The 22,861-nt window shown below is 49.9% G+C and overlaps 1 protein-coding gene across 1 annotated transcript in view; it reads right to left on the bottom strand.

Moving 5' to 3' along the window:
* Nucleotides 1-339: 339 nt before the first annotated feature.
* Nucleotides 340-22,861, bottom strand: part of RIMKLA (ribosomal modification protein rimK like family member A) — a 36,200-nt gene continuing 13,678 nt past the window's right edge. Inside the window, exons 2-5 of the mRNA XM_034650400.1 lie at nt 20,924-21,154; nt 16,870-16,956; nt 10,511-10,714; nt 340-8,353 (exon numbers count right to left, since the gene is read on the bottom strand). Of these exons, the coding sequence (XP_034506291.1) occupies nt 7,863-8,353; nt 10,511-10,714; nt 16,870-16,956; nt 20,924-21,154 (1,013 nt within the window). The 3' untranslated portion in view covers nt 340-7,862. The remainder of the gene's footprint in view (nt 8,354-10,510; nt 10,715-16,869; nt 16,957-20,923; nt 21,155-22,861) is intronic.

Here is a 22,861-nt window from a genome sequence, read left to right as displayed (position 1 = left end):
TTAATGGCTTCCAGCTCTCACTTGCTCTTTGAATCTCAATTCAAATGTCAGCCCAGGAGAGCTCACGGAGCAGGCCCATGACAGGCTCATACCATCTGCATTAGTATTTTCCTCCATCATCTTGACAGTTGAGAGCTGGCAGTATTACAATTCAGACGACACTCTGCGTTTGAAAGGAAAATTATGGTTTTTCAGAATGCAGCTGGTGTGCGAGTGAATAGGATGAAGTTTCTATCTTTTCCCTCATTTATGATATGAAAGTAATAAAATGTAGCTTCAGCATGTGGTCCTCACTTAAAAAGAACAACCAAAAGGCGCAGAGTTTGGGGAACAAAGGCACACAAAGCATCTTGTTCCACAGTAATAATTTTAATAAAAAGCAAAGACAGCAAAACAATCATTTATAAATGATTTCTTCCCTGTTGGAGAAGTTAACACTGTTATTGCTGTAGAAACCACTTGGAAATGAGCTCTCTCAGCGCCTGGCTAAGGTATATCCCTCGTAAACAGCACATTTTCAGTTTGCCAGTTAGGCAGGGGAAACAACGACTCACGTTCCTGAAGGGGAACTGAGCCGAAGTACAGCCCGCAGTGAGACAGAACTCACAAATCACTCCCAAGCGGAGAAGCCAACGAAACACATGTCTCACGTGTGGAAAACAGAAGCAAGACAAAACAAGCGGAGAAGCAGCGTTTTCTAGCATTTTTCTTGGTCGGTTCTGCACATTCTACCAGGACACCTGCTTCAAGAAATGCATCGCCCAGGCCAGCCTCCCTGGAACGAGCGGTTTCAGCGCTCACGTAGCTCCATGTCTTTCTCGGTCACCGGGTAGCAGTGGTGTGCTGCTCGGCGTGTCACAACCAGCCCTCCGGGGATAGAAACTTGATATGCGGCATCTGCCCATCTCTGGGGGAGCACATATCCCACCAGGGCTGATGTCAAGTCGCCAACGTGATGTCACCAAACGGTGGCCTTTGCAGAGACGCGCAGCAGCACGCCCTTCATCCTTTCGTCAAAGGGCGTTTCCGCCTCGAGGATCCGACAGCATAACCCCGAGAGCATCCATAACAGAAAAATGCAGTAAAATAATAGGGAAGTGATGAGTTTTGAGTATTTATTACCTATGTTTTTAATATACTTTATTTTTTGTAATATACTTTCATTATATGTTGATATCACTTTAATTTTTTTTTTAAATGATGGCTGTGTTTCAGAGCCAGCTCACTAAATTCCTGCAAACGCTGATCCCCTCTCCTGGGCCACACGAGCGGGCTCCAGCAGCCCAGTGGCACGCGGGCACCACCTCCGGGGGGGACTACACCAAACCAGCCACCTGCCGAATCCCGTCTTCCCAGAGACCTCTGTCGGTCCTGCAGAGGCACTGAGAGCCCCAGCCCCCCTCGCAGGAGATGAGCCTTCTTTCCAGACAGGAGATGCTGGGAGCCTCCCTCAGGACAGGCGCAGGACAGCAGGAATATGAGCCACTTGACTGGCTGCTTCGTTCTGCTCTCAGGGCTGTCAGCCCCGCCAAGTCCAGATGGTGCTGCTGGGCTCTCGGAGCTCCCTGCGCAGCCCTGGCCTCCTGCACTCCCCTCACCCTCTGTCTGACAGATTCCATGCAAGTCCCTGGCACCTCCTCCTTCCATCTGATGCAAAGCCAGCAAACCTCATACAGGAAAAGCCGAAGAAACCAGGTGCTAAACCACCCAAGGTCAGGCTGCTCGCCAGCTTGCAGCCTCCCAGGTGTCCGAGGCAGCCTTTCCTTCAAATTCATTATTAAGCCAAAACCTCCAGATCTCACACTCTACGGCATCCTAGGATTTCAAGGACGGACGGAACGTTCCAACTGTGAAGCCCAGACCATGGCGTGCACGAGCCGCCGCCAGCCCTCCTCGGCCTCCCGGCCGTAAAGCCGCTGTCGCCGGCTCCCCTCCCTTGGCACGGAGCCACCACCGCGGGCAGGAGCTGCTTGTGGCTGACAGCGGGCAGGAGGCTGCGGAAAGCGAGGCACGTGGCTCAGCGCTTCACACTCACGACTGTTTATTAAATAATCACATTCATAGGTAGAGAAACGAAGGTTTGGCAAGATTCTGGGACTCTCCCAAGGTCACACGAGCTCTAGGTTATGGAGTTGGGATTGGCACCGAGGATGTCTAACTCCAACTGGCACGACTGACGGGAGCCCGTGCTGCCTTCCACAGAGCGTGAAGACCCTGACGGTGGGGACTCTGGCTGTTTGTGATGCCTGGGTAGCATAGTGCGGGTGAAAAATGTATCCCCTTGAGAGATGACATTAGAGTTCCTCTTGAGGGAGCCATCTTTGTTTAGGAAAATGCCTTTACTAAGCCACCCGCTGGAGAAGGGGAGATCTCGAAGGTCAGGGCATTGGCAAGAATCACAGTAAGAAAAGGACTGACCATACTGCCGTACCGGAGAACGTAAGTGGATCTGGTTTATCCCAAGTAGGGAGACGGGTACGTGTGGGGTAGAAGGTGATGGGTTCCTTGGTGGTGTATCCAAAGAACACTTTACAAAGGGGGTACCGTGTCTGCGTTGCTGTAATGTCTTCCGTTGGCTCCCACGTCATTGAAAACACGCACCCACACACACTGGCGCGTTTGAATTTCGTTGTGTGTGGGAACAGGAGAGAGAACTGAGCTTCGTGGCATTGATGGACCGCAGGGAGGAGACCCCATCGTTACTTAACATGAGGCGGAAGTCTGGAGTCAGCCGTGGCTGCCGAACGTCGGCTCCTTAGAGATCACAGACACCCAAAGGCCCAGTTATCAGACACGCCCGGGTCTCAAGGCCTACATGGGCCCCGGCTGACACATGGGCCACAAGAGGTAAGAATCTGGCCTAGTGGCTGGCCGCAGGTGAACGTGCTGTGGAACTGAAGTGGGAGGACACTTTTGACTTTGTGGCTCTTTGCAGCTGGAACACGTGCATCAGTCAGGATCCCCCTGCAGGAGTGCCCGATGGAAGAAGTTTGGGACCTTCAAGCCCTTGACCTCCACAGAGGCCCACAAAGGCCTCCTCCACACGTCCAAGACATCCGCAGTGGGGAAACGCCAGCCAAGTTGGGACCAAGGGAGCCTTCAGCCAGCCCAGCAGGGGCCTTCCCCCTCTCATCCATCACTGATGGTGTGAGGTGGGGCTGAATGGTCTTGGAGGGTCTGAAGGCGCAGGCCATGTGCCAGCTTGCACCATAGAAATCTCACATACGCCTCTAGGGCTCTCATTTAAGCCATCCAAGAGGTGAAGCCTTCAGAGCTGGCACGCCCACGCCACGTCGATCCGGAGCAGAGGCTTAGTGGGGGAAAGGGCAGCCGGGAGTCCAGGATGACAGCAAGTGCTAAGCACTAGGGAAGAACAGCCAGCTCTGGCAGGGTGCTAAACCAGAACGGGCATCGGACTGCCGGTGTCCCGGCTCTGCGGCCAACTAGCTAAGTGGTCGTGGCCCCTGGGACTCGGATCCTCCGTCTATAAAATGGGGGACTGAATTCATGTCCGGAGGGCTGTTATTCCCATGTCCTCGAATCTGGCTTGATGGGGCACCGGAGTGGCTCAGTCGGTTAAGCGTCTGCTTTCCGCTGAGATCCTGATCCCAGGGTCTCTGCTCAGCGGGCAGTCGGCTTCTCTCTCTCCCGCTGCCCCACCCCGTTGCTCGTGCGCTCTCTCAATCTCTCTCAAATAAATAAAATCTTTAAAAAAAAATCTGGCTTGGTGGGTGACTTTCTGTGTTGCCTCGGAGCCACAGTGAACATGAAATGGCACAGCGAGACTACCAAACGGGGGTGGGGGGTGGGGGGAGGACGCCAGCACAGGGCCCACGGGAGTGCCACGGGAGCCACACCGGGAGAAGGAACATCAAGCTGTCATACTCAGCTGTGTGCTTTAGAAGGGAGGGCTGCAGGGTCTGGCCAGAGACTTGGAATGGAAGCATGATGCAGTTTTCAGGAAGGATTCCGACAACATATTCCTGAGCTGGGGGGAGAGGGGGTCTTCCAGGTAAAAGCATTTTAAAGTCATGATCTGATCTCGAGTCTCAGAGAAAGTCAAAAACGGCACAAGCCTTAGCTATTAGGCTGTAGCAGCAGATGGAAGAACACGGGCTTCATGACAGTGACAAAGACGGCTGTTGTCAGGGCTCGTCCCCAGACATCTGCACAGACTGACAGCGAACAGAGGCGTCACCTGCAGCTGCAAGGGAGGTAAGCTGCGGTGCCCCGTTCTACTGGCTTTGGATTCACTCTGACGTGGCTCCTTAGACCCCCCTCAGAGCACTGTGGCTCCAGGCCTGCCCGCACAGGACATTCTGCAGAAAAGCAGAGGTTACCTGGGGGACCCTGGAACCCCCTGCAAGCCGCCTCCATCTCCCCTCCACTTGCATCAAGACCAGCATCCATCAGGACCTAAGGAAGCACCGAGCCATGTCTCTCCCACTTCCCCAAGACCGAGGAGAATCCATGGGATTTATTTTCTTTAAACAGAAGAGCGTCAAAGATCCCTACCTCTAATGAATACGTGTGCATGATTCTTCCATCTAAACAACCCCCAGAAGAGCCATTTGTTCGTGTTCCCCCTGGAATTCCAAATCCCAATGTATTTCTTCCCCTGAAACAGCATAAAACTATCCAAGACCTTTCTCCTTCCTTTTCCTCCTTTCCCCATCCCCAGTTGTCATGGAATCCCCTCTTAGCTGGGAGTGATGAGTCTGCAATGGTGATAGTAAGAGCTTATAATCCACTTACACTGTTTTATCAGACTTTAAAGACCTAAAGCCCCAAATCCACATACTCGCAAACCCGTACCCCTCAGCAATCAGACAGATAGCATGAAGACATTTTTCCCAAGTGCAGAATCATATATATTCTGAGTGACGGAGCTATTGGCATTCAAGTTTTGACCAGTTTTAAGATGCTACTATCAGGTAATGGGAAGACCGCACACAGATGCTGCAATTTCGTTACACAGGGAAGACTGTTGGTTGGTACAGGGGTCAGGAGTTTCAGGTTACACACGATACATCCAGAAGGCTGTGTGAATACACCGAGCCTTACTCCTTTCAGGCGGTAAGGCCTCTGAGAAGCTGCATCCCTTTTCAGGCCCCCTACCACTGCTGCGTGTGCTAACGCCAAGAATTCGTGGCCTCTTTCTTCCTCGACTCCCTCGGAGGAGGGGTGATGAGAGACTCACAAAACCAGGTGTGGGAGGAGTTCTCCTACCACCTCCCACGTGACGCACGGTCTCATTAATGAGCTCACTTCAACCTCAAAGCACCCTCAAGAGGTAAACAGGCACGTCCCCTATTGGAAGAATGGAAAAACGAAAGGCAGAGCCTACCTGATTGTGCAAGGTTGTCGGCTCTTTAAGGGGGGAGCCAGAACCAGGAACTGGCTGTGTGTCCCATGTTCCTTCCAGCAGGCCTTGCAGGCAGCTGTAATGAGTGTAGCCTACCTAGACCCATGACCAAGGCTCACAGGGCCCACAGCGGGTATGGGAAATCCAGGGGGGTGGCAGGGCAGGGAGGCGGGAGCTGTGATCCGGCTTTCTCTGCTTCCAGGCTGGGCTAGATTTCAAGCAATGGTGACAATGACTATACATGTCACTAGCAGCTGGAAGATGGGCCCTCTTTGACAAATCTGGAAGCATCCCTTAGCTGCTCTGCTCGGGACAGGGCCTGCTAGTGTCCTTTTGGATAAAGTGGGGAGACTGGGCTTTCACTGAACAGTGGGAATGCGTGAATGCAGCTTCCAGAAGGTCATTACTTGGTTCAGATGTTTACGTAGAAAGCATTTGGACAATTCCAACAAGAACAGACCTAGAACTATCCTTCTAAACCCACCCTGAGTGGTAGAGATAAGGTGAATGTCTTAACCTGCACAAAGGTGCTAAGTATAATCATTTGTCAGCTGTACAAGACACATTACTAGAGTCACAACGGAGTGGCACGCACCCCATGTTGGACTGCATTTCAACTACCATTGTGTAATACAACATCTCCAGGACACGGAGCCAAACGTTTTTCAATTGTCTAAGTGTCACTTGGTGAGATGTGCTTTTAGCCACAATATTTTAAAAGCCAATTTCTATTTAAATGTGTTGTAAAAAATGTAATAGTTTTGACTGTATACACATCTTACATTGACAGCAGAGTAAGTACAGGAATTGATACACCCAAACGGGTGTTGCTGCCTTCAAACTAGTCACCTTGGGAAGATGCATGTTTACTCCAGTGAAGCTGACCTTAACTCAGACTGTTTCTAGAGCCTTCCTTGGAAACTGTCCACTTGTAAAGCTTCCTCACTGTTGTCCTTTACGGGTAGATTTATGTTTTGAGGGATGATTTTTTTTAACAGCCAAAGAGCGTTAGAAGGTAAATCTGATAAGCAAAATAGGTGATGGAGCTTGGGACTACGCCCCGGGGAGGGGTGGCGTGAAAACTGAAGTCTGACTATAAGGTTGTGAGGCCTCTTTCCTTGCGTGGCTTCAGAGACAATTCCTAAGAGGAATTCTACCTGTTCTCGGCCCATACAACACCCCAGCTCAGGAGTGCGGTCTCCTGAGGAAGTAACAGGGGTTACGGTAACTCTTGAGCGCTCATGTTTTCGTGTATTTGGTTAAAAAGGGAGTCTGGCTCCTTCTCAGGATACGTCATTAAACGCCATCTCCACGATCGCACCCAAGAGAAGGACAGTCATCTACTGCTTAAAGAGTTGAAATGAAAAGCACTTGGTGTCCTTTCTACATTATCCAACCCCCCCCCAAATGTGCAATGAGTAATCCCTGAGTCTCCCCAGTTTGGAAAAAGTGGGTACGGACAGGTGTCTGGAACCTGGCTAGGACTAGAATGTCAAGGGGGTTAGAGTGTGTCTCCAATGGCTCTCTCTACCAACAGGCCCACAACACCAGCGCATACAAGAAAACTTTCTACAGCTGAGCAGTACACAAAGTTTTAGGAGAGAAGGGGGAAAATGATTATCTTCCAGTAGCTTTCTATGATAAAAACCCACCGGCTTCTGGATGACAAATGAACAGAGTCCACTGACAGGAAAGTCATGGCGTTCGATTCTAGTGCACGCATAAGAAATAAAGTGTGTGGCCACTAGCTCATTGAAGTGCATTTCCAGCTGAGGCCAAAGGCAGCAAAGGTGCAAGAGGCTGCTGGGGCTGGCATTAGTTGAAGCAGGGTCTGTAAGTTCGGAGTGGCAAAGCAATTTGTAGAAAGCCCCGGTTACGCAGCAGGGTATCTATCTGCCAGCCAGTGAAGTCAAATAGCGTCCCACCTCAAACTTTCTACAAAGTGCTTCATCGAAAATGCTAATGAGGAAGCTCCCTTAAACACCATATCCTGAGTGTCAGAGAAGTATGGCCAAGATGGTGATTGACGGGGAGCAGAGACTGAACCGTGTATTCTTCCAGCATCTCACACACACACACACACGCGCGTATGGAAGAGCACGGGACTGCAGTCGCGACCCATCTCTTCTGCACCCGCCTCCATCCGGTGGTGCCTCCTGCCGGGAGCTGAGTTCACGGGCTCTGCTGGTAACAGCCAGAAGCAGCAGCACACAGTCAGCGCCTTAAACGTCAGCCGTAGTATCCAAGTGCTCGCAGCAGACATCGGTCTCGAGTCCATCGGTCAGGATGTTGCTCTTGGTGAGTGTTTTTATAATTAGTCTCTGTAAAAACCACAAAGCTAAGCCGTTTGCTTAAATCATCGTTAGAAAGAATGCTGAGTGCCCAGATGGGATTTCTAGTTTCTGTGCAAATGAAATCACATTAGTCCAGATTCTATTCACTCAAAACTATAGGGAAGCGGTAGGATTTGGTTTAAATGCTGCCAAAAAGCAGGAATTCACTTAAGTTTTAATTCTGAAGCAATCCTGTTGTTAATGTTGTAGCCGGGTTCTGGCAGCATGGGGGGCGGGCCCCCCGTCGTGCTCACTGAGGAATCCCGGATCTCCCCCAGTTCGGGCTCGCTCTCACTAGAGGTAGACCCATTGTTGACGGCATAGGCGCCGTCTGCAACTCCCTGAGCTGACGCGCAGCCGTCTGGCTCCTTCTTCTCCCTGGGACTGGACAGTCCCGGGAGGACAGCCATCTTGCCAGTCTGCCTACTGGGCAGCAAGGACATGGTGTAGTCCGCGATGATGCCACCCACATCTAAATTGCACGCCTGGTCGAAGGCCAGGAAGCCAACGTTGGCGTTTGCCTCACACACCACGAAGGAGCCGTCGTCCATGATGAGGAGGTCGATGCCACAGAAGTCCATGCCCAGGATGTTGGACACCTGAATAGCCAACTGCTTGCCTTGTTCTGTCAGCGGGCACATGACGCCCACACCACCTGTGGGGAAAGCACAGTGACATAAGGGTGACATCAGACACCAAGGACACAATGACCCTTCAAAGAAGAGACAGGCAATGCTGAGGAGGGGCAGGGCGACAGGTATTCTTAGTACTGACAGAAGATCTGCTTGGAAATCAGGATGCCCTTTGGAAAAACAATAGGGTCATTTCTTATCTAAGAGTTTTTAAAATGTTTACTTCCTCTGACCTACCACTAAGGAAATAATCTTATGTAATGGAAAAAAGCTTTATGCACAAAGATGTTGGTGGCAGGGTTATTTAAGATACCGGACAATCAAAATCCTGGGACATGATAGGCACTCACTAAACATTTGTTGATAAGTAAATGAGAAACTACAAATATCTCACAAGAGAGGAAAGCAGCGTATTTTACAATCATGAATGATAACGCTCGCTCGTAGAGAGCTGGTGACCCCATGGAAAAATACCTGGAAGGATTTAAGACCATGCAGCACGACCACAGCCGTGCAGAAAGATATTGCTGGAAAGGACAATACAGAAATGTTAACAATGCCTGTCTTTAAAGGGTGGGATTAATGATAAATATTTTTTAATGATAAATATCTTTTTCATTAGGACTTTGCTATGTTTTCCAAATTTTCTACATGAGAATGGATTCCTTTTGTACAGAAAAAGCAAAATTAACATTGTGTTGGGGCACCTGGGTGACTCAGTCGGTTAAGCGTCTGACTTTTGATTTCGGCTCAGGTCATGATCTCAGGGTCATGGGACTGAGCCCCGTGTCGGGCTCCATGCTCAGCCCAGAGTCTGTTTGGGACTCTCTCTCTCCCTCTGCCCCCCCCCAAATAAATAAATCTGTAAAAAAAAGTAACAGTATGTTTTAGGAAGAGGGAGATGGAAAGGCTTATGAGACAAAATCGTATGCACAGTGTCTGCCTGCCCTTACCTACGACAGAGCTAAGACCTCAGGATAATAGTCTCCTTGGAAAGACTTAAGACTTGTATTCTCAGGTCCAACAACTAATGCCTTCACCTTAACACTGTCCCTTCCCCACCTGTTAGAATGTACAAGGAAAAGGCTATTAAAGAGTTGATCTGCTTTCGCGTCTTGTCCTCTGTGGGGCCGTAAGCTGTCCCAGGGCAGGGACTCTCCCGTTAGTCGCACTCCTACGGAGTCCGCTCGTGGCGACTGCTTGACCGGTGTTGGTGAAGGAAGGACTGAACTGTGTCTCAGCCTCTTTATTAGTCACTAGCCTTGGTACACTCACAGGGCCATTTCGGATATAACCGTGGGCATTTTTTTTCATATTACCAACATACGCATTCATTCAATGAGGGCGACAATAACTTTCTGTGATGGGGACAAGAATGTCTATCCCTCCTGCAACAGCTCCGTTCACCGTAACAGAACACAAGATAAACAACAGGCTCATGGGATGGAGTTATGCATTTGATCTGAACATAAACTGCACCTTCGATCGGACATATAGGAAAAGCGCAATCTTCAACTACGATGCAAAAGCAGACGTACTCTGCCTTCTGCCGTTGCCTCGATGCGCACGCTCGTTACCCCTCGCCAGAGCGACTGCAAAAATCTTCCGAACTCCTCATGCCTTCAGTCCCTCCTCTACCCACGTGTCGGTTGTTCTCAAACAGGGATTCCCCATGTCACTCGCTGGTTTAAACCTGACTGCTGAGTCCCAACCCCTACGAGTCAGGGTTCAATCTCAGTGTCCTGATACCCAGGCCTGACCTCTGTCACGGCACCTACACCCGTCTGTCCCTTTCCTGGGCTGCTTGCTGTGACAGGACAGGGCTTGTTTCTCATTCTTTTTTTTTTTTTTAAAGATTTTATTTATTTATTCGACAGAGATAGAGACAGCCAGCGAGAGAGGGAACACAAGCAGGGGGAGTGGGAGAGGAAGAAGCAGGCTCATAGCAGAGGAGCCTAACGTGGGGCTCGATCCCAGAACCCGGGGATCACGCCCTGAGCCGAAGGCAGACGCTTAACCGCCGTGCCACCCAGGCGCCCCCTCATTCTTATCTGTGATCCTGGTGCCCTGCGGAGGACTTGACAAGACAGGAGGGATCGGTCGGCATTTACTGAATGGGCGCACGCACCCCAACGGAGAGTCCCTCGCGGGGAAGCGGAGTGTGAGCTTTTCTGCCTTACCGAGAGAGCAGTTGCTTTGCATCCGGCCGTCCGTGGAGCAGCGAAGCATAGAGCCTATCACCCGGCCCCCTACCACCACCACCCGGATATCTTTGCCGTGCGACTCCTTCACATACTTCTGGAACAGGTAGGGCACATCATGGCGGATCAGATGGCAGATGTCTGAGAGGTGATGCTTATCTCTTGCAAGAAAAACAGCTTTTCCTTTAAGATGAAAGACAAGAGCAAGAGGAGTAGTTAGGGAAGCGTCTGAGCAGGGTCCTCGCCCTCCCACCTCCCTGTCCCACATGGCTGCCGGTTCTTTCTGAACGTGTCTTACCTCACGCCTTCTGTTTCTCTGACCAGACTCTCGCTTCTTATCAAGGCCTCAAACCTTATTTTCTCTTGGTTTTACTCAGGTTCCTCTCCCTCCACCACAACTCTTTTTTCAGGATGAGATAACATTGTATTCCAGAAACACAGAGAAGAGGCCACAATAAAATCCTAAGGATCCAGTCAACTCAGCTCCAAAAGCCACATGTCCTATCACCCCGGGATGCTGCTTAGGCAGAGTCCGTCCCTACCCCACTTGTTAGGACCCCAGATCTCACACTGGCTCAGAGTACAAAGCAGGCGTCAGTCCACGTTTACAGAACATAACTAACTGAACACATTTCGGAGGAATTCCAAGGCTAGGTAGAGAGAGACCCACAAAAGGTAACTATGATACAGGAGGATAGAGCGTGAAGACAGGTCTATGCAAGAAGTGCCCTGGGAGGTCAAAGAGGTCAAAGAGGGAACCACTGACAGACCCCCTCCTCCTTTTAAACACAGGAAACTTATTATCTAGCTATACCTATTTAATTCTAAAAGAAATGATCCATACTTCTATTGCAATCCAGGGAAAGCGTTCCTTCTTGACTCCAAATCCTTTATTTCCTGCTTGAATCACCAATGCTTTTATAATTATTTGGCCTCTGCTTTTCCATTTGCATATTAGCTGACAGATCTGAGCAGAGTCCCTGATGGGTTTGCTCTGCAAATCGGACAAGAGCACACCCAGTCTGAGCCTTGTTAGTAAATATGGAACAAAGAGATGGTTTTCCTAAGATCTGTGTCACCACACTGAAGGAGTGGGACCCTTCTGAAGTCTTAATAAAAAGAGTGATGGACATCAGCCCCTCGCGGCACAGGAGACTGAGAAGTAACCTCCAACTCATTGCCATCGCTGGACATTAGGCACCAGGAGATCTGGCATCTGACCCCAGATGGCTGGGGTTCAAGTATAGGCACTGGGGGTTCCCTGGACATTAGGTAGGATTTTCAGCAGAGATGGGGGCTAGATATAGGGACTCGGTTCCTTGGTTCCTTGCAGGTGGCAGGTTCTAATACGGGGCTTAGTCTGCAGTTACTAAAGGAGCTAGTCTCTAGGCACAGAGGAAAAAGGGGAAGGGGGTGGGAAAGAGGACCAAGATTAATCATCTACTCTGAGCCAAACACACTTTTTTTATGAGTTCATTTACACTTCATACCAGCCCGGTGAAGCCATTAGGACAGGGTAGTTATTTTTGTTTGACTGTAGAGGGAAATAAGGGTCTATAAGATTAGTAACCCTCTGAAGGGCACAGCCCGTACCACTCCAACGCCTTCTTTAGATCTATTTCCATATACTAGAGTCTAAATGCTGCTATGATTTGTTTACTCCCAATCCATTTTTCCCTAAGATACTACGTGTTACACTAGCAATAAACAACCTGAAAATGAAATTAAGAACACAATCTCATTTACCAGAGTATCAAAAGGAACAAAAAATTAGGAATAAATTTAACCAAAGAAGTATAAGACTTATCACTGAAAACTACAAAACATTCTTCAGAGAAATTAAAGAGCTAAACAAATGGAAAGACACCCCCCTGTTCAGGGACCAGAGGACTTAATATTGTTAAGATAGTAACACTTCTCCAACTGATCTCTGGGTTCAACACAGTCCCCACCAAAAGTCTAACCTCCTTTTTTGCAGAAGTTGACAAGCTGACCCTACAATTCATCTACATGGAAAGGCAAGGGTCCCAAATATCCAACACAATCTAGAAAAAAAAGAAGAAAGGACAAAGTTGGAGCCCAACTTCCAATTTCAAAACTCACCACAGTAAGTTACTGTTACTGTAGTAATGGACTTACAACAGTAACTTACTTCATTACTATGGTAATGAAGAGAGCGTGGCCTGCCATAAGGTGACAGACGTCCGGATCAACAGAACAGAACTGAGGGGCGCCTGGGTGGTACAGCGGTTAAGCTTCTGCCTTCGGCTCAGGGCGTGATCCCAGTGTTACGGGATCGAGCCCCACATCAGGCTCCTCCGCTATGAGCCTGCTTCTTCCTCTCCCACTCCCCCTGCTTGTGTTCCCTCTCTCGCTGGCTGTCTCCATCTCTGTCGAATAAATAAATAAAATCTTTAAAAAATAAAAAAAAATTAAAAAAAAAAAACAAACAAAAAAAAACAGAACAGAACTGAGAGCCCAGAGCAAACCCTCACACGGACCGTCAGGTGCTTTATGACAAGACTTACAAAAGCATCCCGTGGAGGGAAGAACAGTCTTCAGCAAATAATACTGGGAACACTGGATACCCACGTGCGAAAGAAGGAAGTTGGGCTCCTTCATCAGACCATATTCAAAAATCAGCTCAAAATGGATCAAAGACCCAAAGGTAGGAGCTAAAACTATAAAAACGTTCACAAGGAAACACAAGTGTGAATCTGTGTGACCTTGGATTAGGTAGCCACAAACGACCTCTAAAAGCACAAGCCACCAAAGGAAAAAATAGATGAACTGAACTCCATCGGCATCAAAGCCTACTGTACATCCAAGGACACTATCAAGAAAGTAAAAAGACAACCTACAGGGTGGGGAAAAAACATGTTCAAATTATGTTCATATGTTGTGAACTCTTAAAACCTCGGCAATAAAAAGGGGCATCCAACTCTTCCTGGCTTTGGCTCAGATCGTGATCTCAGGGTTTTGGGATCTAGCCCTGAGTTGGGTTCTGCACTCAGCGTGGAGCCTGCTTAGGATTCTCTCTCCCTCTGCCCCTCCCCCACCAAAATAAATCAATAAATCTTTAAAAAGAAAAAAAAAAGCTCAGCAATAAAAACACCAATAACCCAAATGAAAAGTGGGCAAAGGATTTGAATAGACAGCTGTCCAAAGATCTACAAATGCCCAATACGCACATGAAAAGGTGCTCAACACCACGGATCGTTAGGGAGACAGGAAGCGAAACCATGACAAGATGCCTCCTCACACCCACTGGGATGGTGATGATAAAACCAAATCACATATTCGCAAGTTGCTACAAGTTCTCGTCATAAGAAAAAGACTCTGTACGGTGATGGATGTTACCCAGACTTACTGTGCTGAGCACCTCGCAACGTATACAAATGTCGAACCATTTTGCTGTATATCTATTAGACCTCAAAAAATATTTTAAAAATTCATTTAAAAAAAATAAGTAAAGTGGGCCTCTACATTACTAATGCTTGGGAAACATGTATTTTGGCTCGTGGCTTGCTTTTATGATGGAAGTCTGGTGACTATTAGCTTAGTTTGTCAAGGCAAAGGGGACATTCATATACGTATATTCTAAGAGTTAGGCCTGCCCACTTTTCAGGCTACAAACGTTCAAATTAATATACACAATCAAAAAGTTTTACTTAGTGCTCAAAAAAAAAAATTAATCCTAAATAAATGAGTGAATGAATAAAACAACATCAGGGAGGAGGAGGAGAAATCAGAATCCTCGCACACTGCTGGCGGGCCTGTAAAATGACATAACCGTTGTGGAAAACAGTTTGGCAGTTCCTCTGAAGTTACACATAGTTACCATCTGACTCCGCAATTCCAGGCTTAGGTAGATACCCAAGAGAAATGAAAACGTATGTCCACGTAGAAACCTGTACACACACGTCCACAGCAGCATTAGTCCCAACAGCCACAACGTGGAAACAACTCAGATGCCCATCGGCTGGTGAGCAGATAAACAAAACGTGGGCTCCGCACACAACGGACTGTTTCTGAGGGATCAGAAGCACTGAAGTTCGGACGCACGGGATGGACATGAGAACACGCTGCTAAGTCGAAGGAGTCAGACACAAAAGGTCACCTAGTGGATGACCCCATTGATACGAAATGGCCAAAACAGGCAAATCCATAGAAACAGAAAGTAGATTAGTGGTTGCCAGAGTCTAGGGGAGACAGTTGAGATTGACCCCTAATAGGTACAGGGTTTCTTTTCGGGATGGAAATGTTCTGAAATTAGGTAACAGCTATGGTTGTATACAATAGTAAATATACTAAAATCCACTGAATTGTACACTTAAAAATGGTGAACTGTTTGTTATGTGAATTACATCTCAATTTTTAAATTTTTTTATTTTTATATTTGAGAGAGAGAGCATGCAAGCAGGAGTGGGGGGAGTGGAGAGGGAGAGAGAGACTCTTAAGCAGGCTGCACGCTCAGCACGGAGCCTGACCTAGGGCTTGATCTCACAACCCTGAGAACATGACCTGAGCTGAAATTGAGTCAGATGCTTAACCAACTGAGCCATGCAGGCGCCCCTACATCTCAATTTTTAAAACGTTTGAAAATACCAAATATTTTATTTAATTTCCATTTATTGTCTGTCTTACCTTTCTACAGTGTGAGCTCCTTGAGGACAGGAGTTTTTCTTTTGTTCCTTTCTGTATCCCCAGAGCCTATAACAGTGCCTGGCACTCAATAAATATTAGTTGAGGGGCGCCTGGGTGGCACAGCGGTTAAGCGTCTGCCTTCGGCTCAGGGCGTGATCCTGGCGTTATGGGATCGAGCCCCACATCAGGCTCCTCCGCTATGAGCCTGCTTCTTCCTCTCTCACTCCCCCTGCTTGTGTTCCCTCTCTGGCTGGCTGTCTCTACCTCTGTCGAATAAATAAAAATAAAATCTTTAAAAAAAAAATATTAGTTGAATCTCAATTATATATATTTTAGCACAGTAAAAAAAAATTAGATGCTGAACTTTAGCACCGTAGCATATCTATCTGAATAGCATTAAGGGCCCCACCCTGCCCCCCAAACTCATTCCTCTTTCTCAACAGGACCCCTTGGCTCCCAGGTTGCTTAGCTCACACCTGCTTCCGTATGTTTGCTTACTCACTTCCTCCAGTTTGAATTCCACACTCCAACTTCAGTCTCCTTGTCCTCCAGGGAGGCCTTCCCTGCCCTGTGGCCGAGCTGGCCCCCTCTGTCAGGCATGAGCAGGCTGGACGAGCCTGCCATGGAGGTTATCACCCTGCGACTCAACCATCTCTGCTCCCTGCACATTGCAGCGCCTTGAGAGCAGTGATGGAGGCTAGCTCAGCTCACTGCACAGTCCCTACAGCCCAGCACCTGCTCAGTGCATGTCTGTTTCGGGGGCCTCCCCTCACTGCAGATGCCCTGAGCATGGAAGTGTAACCCCTGGGTCCCGTCAGGGGTACCCACCCCCACGCTGCAGGAGAACTTCCTGCAGCATGCGTGCTCCTCTCCGTTACCTGTCCCCGCTCTACACCGAGCGCTGCAGCAGGTCCCTGGGACGGAGGGGCCTGGGACCGGGTTCCCACCCCTGAGCAGCTCCCAGCCAGCCGGGGGGAGAGGGACATCCACTTGGGTAACTGTCATAAAGGGCAGTGCTGTGCTAGAGGCGTGGACAAAGCGCCACAGAGACACAAAGGAAGAGCTGGCGGAGAGGGAGGGGGACCAGGGATGTGGAGGGGAAAGAAACGACAGTGGAGGCAGAGGCCAGCTGGCCTCTACGGGTGAACAGAGGTTCACTAGAGGCCAGAGGAAGACAGCATTGCTAGCAAAGGGAAAAGGACAGAAGTTTTAAAGAAAAGAAAGTACGTGGACTAGCTAGCAAAGGAGAAGCCATCTGCAGCGGCCTATGGAGGGTGCACGTGGCCGGAGAAGGCTGCGAAGGAAGGGTGAAGCTTCAGGGCCTTTGGTGCTACGCCGAGGAATCCGGACTTTGTCTAAGAGGCAACGAGGCCCTGGGAAGCGCTTGTTATTGAGGGAGTGAAGAGGAGATGCTTCAGAGAGATGACGCCCTAAGAAGAGAGGACACGCTGGCACTGGGGTTAGGGAGACCAGTCAGAGTCAAGTCAGGAGTCTGCTGCCGAGTCCAGGGAGTGAACGAGAAGGGTCTGCTGCAGCAAGGACAGTGGGGACAGCGAGGAGGGGACAGAGGCCTGGACGGCACCACGAGCCCTGCGCCGGGACGCTCCACCTCTCTAAGCAGCGCTCGGCCGAGCCCGATGAGGCCGGCAGGGGTGCGGCCCTCACACAAGCCAAGGAGAAGCAGCACTGACCCCGGTGTCCGCGTGTGCTCTTCACCACGACCGGGTAGCCCAGGGGCTCAGCCTCATCAATCATCTTGGAAAAGTCTTCGTGCCCACCTGCAAAGAGAAGGTGAAAGTCAGCGAAGGTCAGGCTGATGCTCGGGAGTGGTCGGCCCAGCACGGCCCCCTCTGGGCAAATTCCTTCAAGGCCTCCTGTTCCTCTGATTAAAGCAATTCAAACCCATTCCATCCAGCCGTGAACTTGCGGGGGAGTAGAGAGATAAGGAAACCAACACTGACCAAGTACGTGGAGGTGGCAAGGGCCCCACGTGCTCTAGCTCGGGTAACCCTCCTAACAGCCCCACAGGGGGGCAGGAGTTGTGTCCAGTGAAATGGCCGTGGTTCAGCAAAGCGTGAACGATGAAAACAAAACCATGACGAGGCTGTGTCCACGATCGGGGCATCTGCACAAAGAGCGCACTTTATCAGAAGGGAACTCCTGGGGCGCCTGGTGGCTCAGGCGGGTCAGCGTCTCAGGCTGAGATCTCAGGGGTCCGGATGGCTTCCGCTCTGCGCCCCGCGGCGAGTCTGCTTGAGCTTCTCCCCCTCTGGCCCTCCCCCTACTCCCTCTCTCTCTCAAATACATAAATCTTTAAAAAAAAAACAGAAAGAAGAGAACTCCCGCAGCCAGTCTCTCCTTTGCCGTCCCGCCCGCAGCTCCCTCGCACCGTACTCAGTAAACTATCTGCTCTGTTCTGCCTGGTGGATCCTTCCATAGCCCGGGCCCCCGGCCCCGTCTGATTCAGATGCCCCACATTCGGTGGCCCAGGACTCTGCCTGGATTCTCTGAGATCCCTCAGGGGATAGACTCCAGTACTCCTTGGGGTACTGATGACGTCTGGGGGAGGTTACTCCTCGGTGAGGATCCGAAGCCCCAGGGGGAACCCACCAGACTGCCCTTGCCCGAAAGGGTGAGGGATTTCCCCTCTTGCCCCTCGGAGGGATCCTTCCCTCCATCTCCTCTCTCTTTTCGGCCCTTGGGCGGGCTAACCTCAGTCCTCCTCAGACAGCTGAAGGTCTCTGGCCAGGGCAGCTCCCCATGTGGTCTGAAGGTCTGAGGGTGAACAGGTCGGACAGCCCGGGGCCTGTGAGGACAAAGGACCCTTTTCCTCTCCTCTCCCACTCTGTCCCCCTGAGGTCTCTAACCCGAGGCACGTCTGGCAGTGGAAGCTCGTCCAGAATGAATCCACACACGCTAGAGACTCGGCTGGGACCCTCTCCCGATGCTGCCTGACTCTCAGCCGCCTGGCTTCTTTCAGGCCCCCGCTTTTCCCCTTTGTTCCCTCGCATCCAGCTGCCATCTTGATCTCAGACAAAAAGCGTTTGTTCCTACGTGTCTACGTAAATCCAACAATTACATGTACAAATGATGATTCAGCAAGGATCCCAGCACCTACCACTGGAGGATCCCCGCCCCCTAAATCCCACGGACCTGGCCACCAAGGAATTTCATTCAAATCTCCGACCCGCATGTTGATATAATACCATGCTCTGGTCTGTAACTGCACAGAACCCCAGACGGACGACCAGTGTAGTCAGGGACAGCCTGCCCCCCTCTCCAGCGTGAAGAAGCTACGGAAGACGAGACCTTCGCCCAAATGACAGAGATTTGCCACTGTCGGTCTGTTGGGGGGAACGCAGAGGCTGCTTCCAGACAACAGGCTTGAGCAACAGAAGGGCCCATAGTGACCCTCTGGCCGAACACAAACAAGCTCGTTAGGTGACCCCAAAATATCCATAAGCCCTAGCTGACCAACGGGCTACTTACAACCAGGCACAGGAATGAAGAAAAAAAAATTCCGAATGTTCCCACACCCCCTCACACTCCCCCTTAACCACAGCCCCCCACCACTGCCTCCTGGCACACAGTCTCTCCTCTCCTGTCCTGCCCACTGATCCCTTGCAGTGTATGTAATAAACTTCTATCTCCTTAAACAAAAGGGAACTCCCAACTTCCTGACATCCACTGACATATTTAACTCCTCTCTTCTCCTCCCCTATAGGACAGTGAAAGAGGGGTCCTTCTTATCCAAGGCCATCCCCGCACCTGTGCTTTAGACCCCTTTCCCTCTCACCTCCTCAGGGATCTTGCACCGTTAAGTGTGCTCTCTCTGATGGGTCTCCAGCCTCCCAGTTCCCAGTTTCATCGCCATTTAATTTTTTTTAAAGATTTATTTATGAGAGAGAGCATGAGTGGGAGAGGCAGAGGGAGAGGGAGAGGCAGTCTCAAGAGTTTCCGCACTGAGCGCAGAGCCTGTCGTAGGGCTCGATCTCACAACCTGGAGATCATGACCTGAGCCAAAACCAAGAGTCGGATGCTTAACCGACTGAGCCACCCGGGCGCCCCTCCATCGCCAGTTTAAACGTGCTGGGTTCTCTCCCATCTTCAACAAACAAGCTCATATCTACAAGCTTGCATCTCTGTCACGCTACTCAAACAGGTTTGCATTTCCTCACTTCTCATTCATTCCCTCGCCCTTGACAGTTTGGCCCTTCTCCCCATCACTAAACTGAAGCTGGATTCATCAAGTCCCTGTTGCTAAATCCAACACACATCTCGGCGCTTATGTTACTTGTCCTTTCAGAACCAGACAGCACTTTTAATCATACCATCCTCCCTGGAATGATCTTTCCATTGGCATCTGCCATCTCTCCTCTCCCTTCTCACCTCTCCAGCTGCTCCTGCTTGGTCTCCTGTACACATTCTTCTTCCTTGGTCCACGCTCTGAAGGGTTCCCTCTTGAACCCTCTCACTGAATTTTACTTTTTATTGTGGTAAAATAGACATCGAAGTTACCACTGTAGGCGTATGGTTCAGCCCTCTCTTCATTCTATATATTCTCCCTGAGCGATCTCATCCATTCTTGTGACTTCCACTTAACGTAACGAAGGTTTCCAAATCCGCTTCCCTAGAATTCCCTAGCTCCCTCAGGAGCTCCAGATCCACTTATCTGCCACCTACAGAACACTCTTACTTGCTTATACTACAGACGCCTCAGAAAGAGCGTGCCCCAAACTGAAATCATCTCTGCCCGATGACCCTCACCCCCTACCCACCAACCTGCCTCTCCTCTCCCGTGTTTCTAGCCTCAGTGAATGTTTGCTTTCACATCCGGCTGCCCACACCAGAAACCCGCATGTTGCTATATTCCTTCCACAGAACTCCTATCCAGCCAATCGTCATGTCCTGTTACTGCAATCTCCTTCGTAATTCCTGGATCTCTTCGCTTATCTTCATTCTTACCATGGCCCCCTTTGTTTAGACGTCACGGCTCACCAGGATAGTTTACGAAGCCTACCGCCACATACCTTGTCTACTCTGCCCGTCTGATTCCTTCTTCGTCGTGCAGCCAGAGTGATGCTCCACGCTCCGACCAGGCCACCCCCTTGCGTGAGGCCCTGTCGGCCTCCGGATTCACTCTCCCCTACTTCCCGTGTTGCATGCGCTACTCTTACATCTCGACTCCATCACCCAAATATCTGCAAACTACTCAAAATACCGCCCATCTGTCAGGTTCTCACTTGACTCCAGGTCCATCGACATTCTGCTCTCCGCTTGGGTTACTCCCCTGTCCCCGCTGCTTCCGCTGGATGACTTCAGCTGAGTTTAGCTATCCTCTCTTTCGGGAAGCCTCCCTCGATGTCTCCTAAGTGCACGTGGAGCCGTCCGTGTGTCCGAGGCCACCACGTGCTAACGTATCGTGACACTCAGCACGCTGCCTGTTCACTTGCTGCCCTCCACCTCTGACGAACCCGGAGCACCTTCGGGGCAGGACGCTCTCGCTCACTGCTCTAGCCCAGGACCTAGGATGGTAGCGGGTGTGCAGTGTGGACCACACACATACGGCATCAGCGAATTAGAGACGGAGGGAGCGACCGTGTTAAAGACTCGAGAGACGCCGAATCACCTACGATGAACAAATCCCCAATGAAAACCAACCGGATACTAGAGCGCTTTGGGGGAGAGAAAAGAGAGAGATGCAGGTGGTTTGGAAAGGTCCGGGCCAATCCCAAGGACACTCACCATAGGAGAAGGTGTCTGGCATGGGAACCCCATGTCCAGCCAGCTCCTGGAAAGTCCAGAACTTGTTGACGCAGTTTAAAATGCTCTGGGGGCGGTTGACAAGGCGGCAGCCCAGCTTCTCCAGGTGGCGCAGGACCGTGATGTCGCTGTCCGACTGCACTGAAGGGGTGGGCACCCGCACGAGCACCACATCTGGGAAAGTGGTGAGCGCCTTCTGGTTCAGCTGAAGGCCTGCAATTGAAGGACAAGAGTGAGCTCTGTGCTGGCCCCAGTCTAGTCCCACCAGAGGAACTGGCTCCAGCCGACTCCTCAAGACTGAACCCAGCAGAAGACAGCCTTGAAAATGGCACTGGAAATCCTGTAGTAACGAGAAAGCCACAGTCAATGCCACACTCCACACAAATGGGCAGCACACGATTATGAGGAAACACAAAAGAGCGGACAGAGGAAAAACAAGAAAAGCAGTATATCGAGAGTAACCCAAGTTAGAAAGAATCCACAGGGGATAGATAATATAGCCCGTACCTTCCTTCCCTGCAGCCCTCGTAGTACTCAAAGTGTGGTGGGTGAGGAGGCTGGAGACGTCATGAAATGGAAGCCGTGCAGCCCACTTAAGGAATCCTTACTAGTCTCCCAGGACTTGACCTTTACAAGTCTGTCTGGAGGGGCGCCTGGCGGGCTCAGGCCGTAGAGCCTGTGACTCTCGGTCTTGGGGTCGTGAGTTCAAGCCCCACGTCAGGCACACAGATTACTTAACAACAACAACAAAGACAAAAGTTCGTCTGGAAAATGATGTAACCACTTAAATGATTTTTATGAATATAATGAATGTACAAATGCCAATGTTAAGTAGAAAAAAGAACAAGACGCAAAGTGATAAATACAAGTTGGAGAAGACTAGAAGGAAATATACCAACATTTTAACAATGGGTAATGGGATGATGGGGGATTCCCTATTTTATACTTAACTGTATTTTCCAAAATGTCTCCAAGTGCATATTGCCTTTACAATAATAACAAAAAAAACTTTAAAAAAACTCAGTCTACTAAACATCAATTTGGTATCAAAGAAAAGTAGAATGCAGCCACAGACAACTGGTCCCTGTGGCGAAAGGACCTACGCCTGTGTCATACTGGCAAACTGGGAGTGTGAGCTTGAAGGGAAGACGTGGAGGACCAGGAGTATCTGTAGGGCTTCCATGCAGACTTCCTTGGTGTGTCTTCTCCGACCCCAAGAGACACAGCGGTCCATGAGCGCTGTTTGTCTGTCGGTTCGCTCCTCTATCTCCAGCCCCTAGAACAGCGCCTGGTGCACGACGGGCACCTGATGTTTGCTAAATTGTTCAGAAGCCACAGGGAGACAGATTTGGAACCATGGAGACCAGAAATGGGATGGGAAGGGCAACGAGAAGTGAGTTCAGGGAATTACGTGGTTGGTCTTATTAGGAAGCCTTAAAAGAGTCTTTAAAAGGCTCTAAGGAAAATCTTTCAAAAAATTTCAAAACCATCTTCTATATGGGCTTTAACCTCAGCGCCTTCCACTCTGTAAGCAACGTGCTACGCAACCAGATAATTCCGAGAACACAAAAGATGCTGATGAAGAAAGTTACTATTGCTCCACTGGGGGATGAATAATGTCAATACAAAGACACGAAGCAAAACAAAACGAGAGGAACCAAAGAAACAAGAACCCCGAAACTACCGTGTGGATCGAAGTCGCAGTTTCCCCCCATTCCAGATGTTCCTTCGATTTAACAAAAGCGGGCAGGTGTAATCATTAAGATGCACTGTGTTCAGTACTTCTGTGGACAGCATGACCCCGAGGAACTGGAACATAATTCTCAGGGATGACTTATAAAGAGCATTCAGGATATCTTCACTTGGCCATCAGAAAACAGAATCACTTATACAGGCTTTTCTCCTTTGCCACTTACAGCC

Source organism: Ailuropoda melanoleuca, chromosome 2 (genome assembly GCF_002007445.2).
Source record: "Ailuropoda melanoleuca isolate Jingjing chromosome 2, ASM200744v2, whole genome shotgun sequence".
Lineage (NCBI taxonomy): Eukaryota > Metazoa > Chordata > Mammalia > Carnivora > Ursidae > Ailuropoda > Ailuropoda melanoleuca.
The sequence above is the reverse complement of the archived record's forward strand: the minus strand, read 5'-3'. Positions and strand labels throughout refer to the sequence as shown.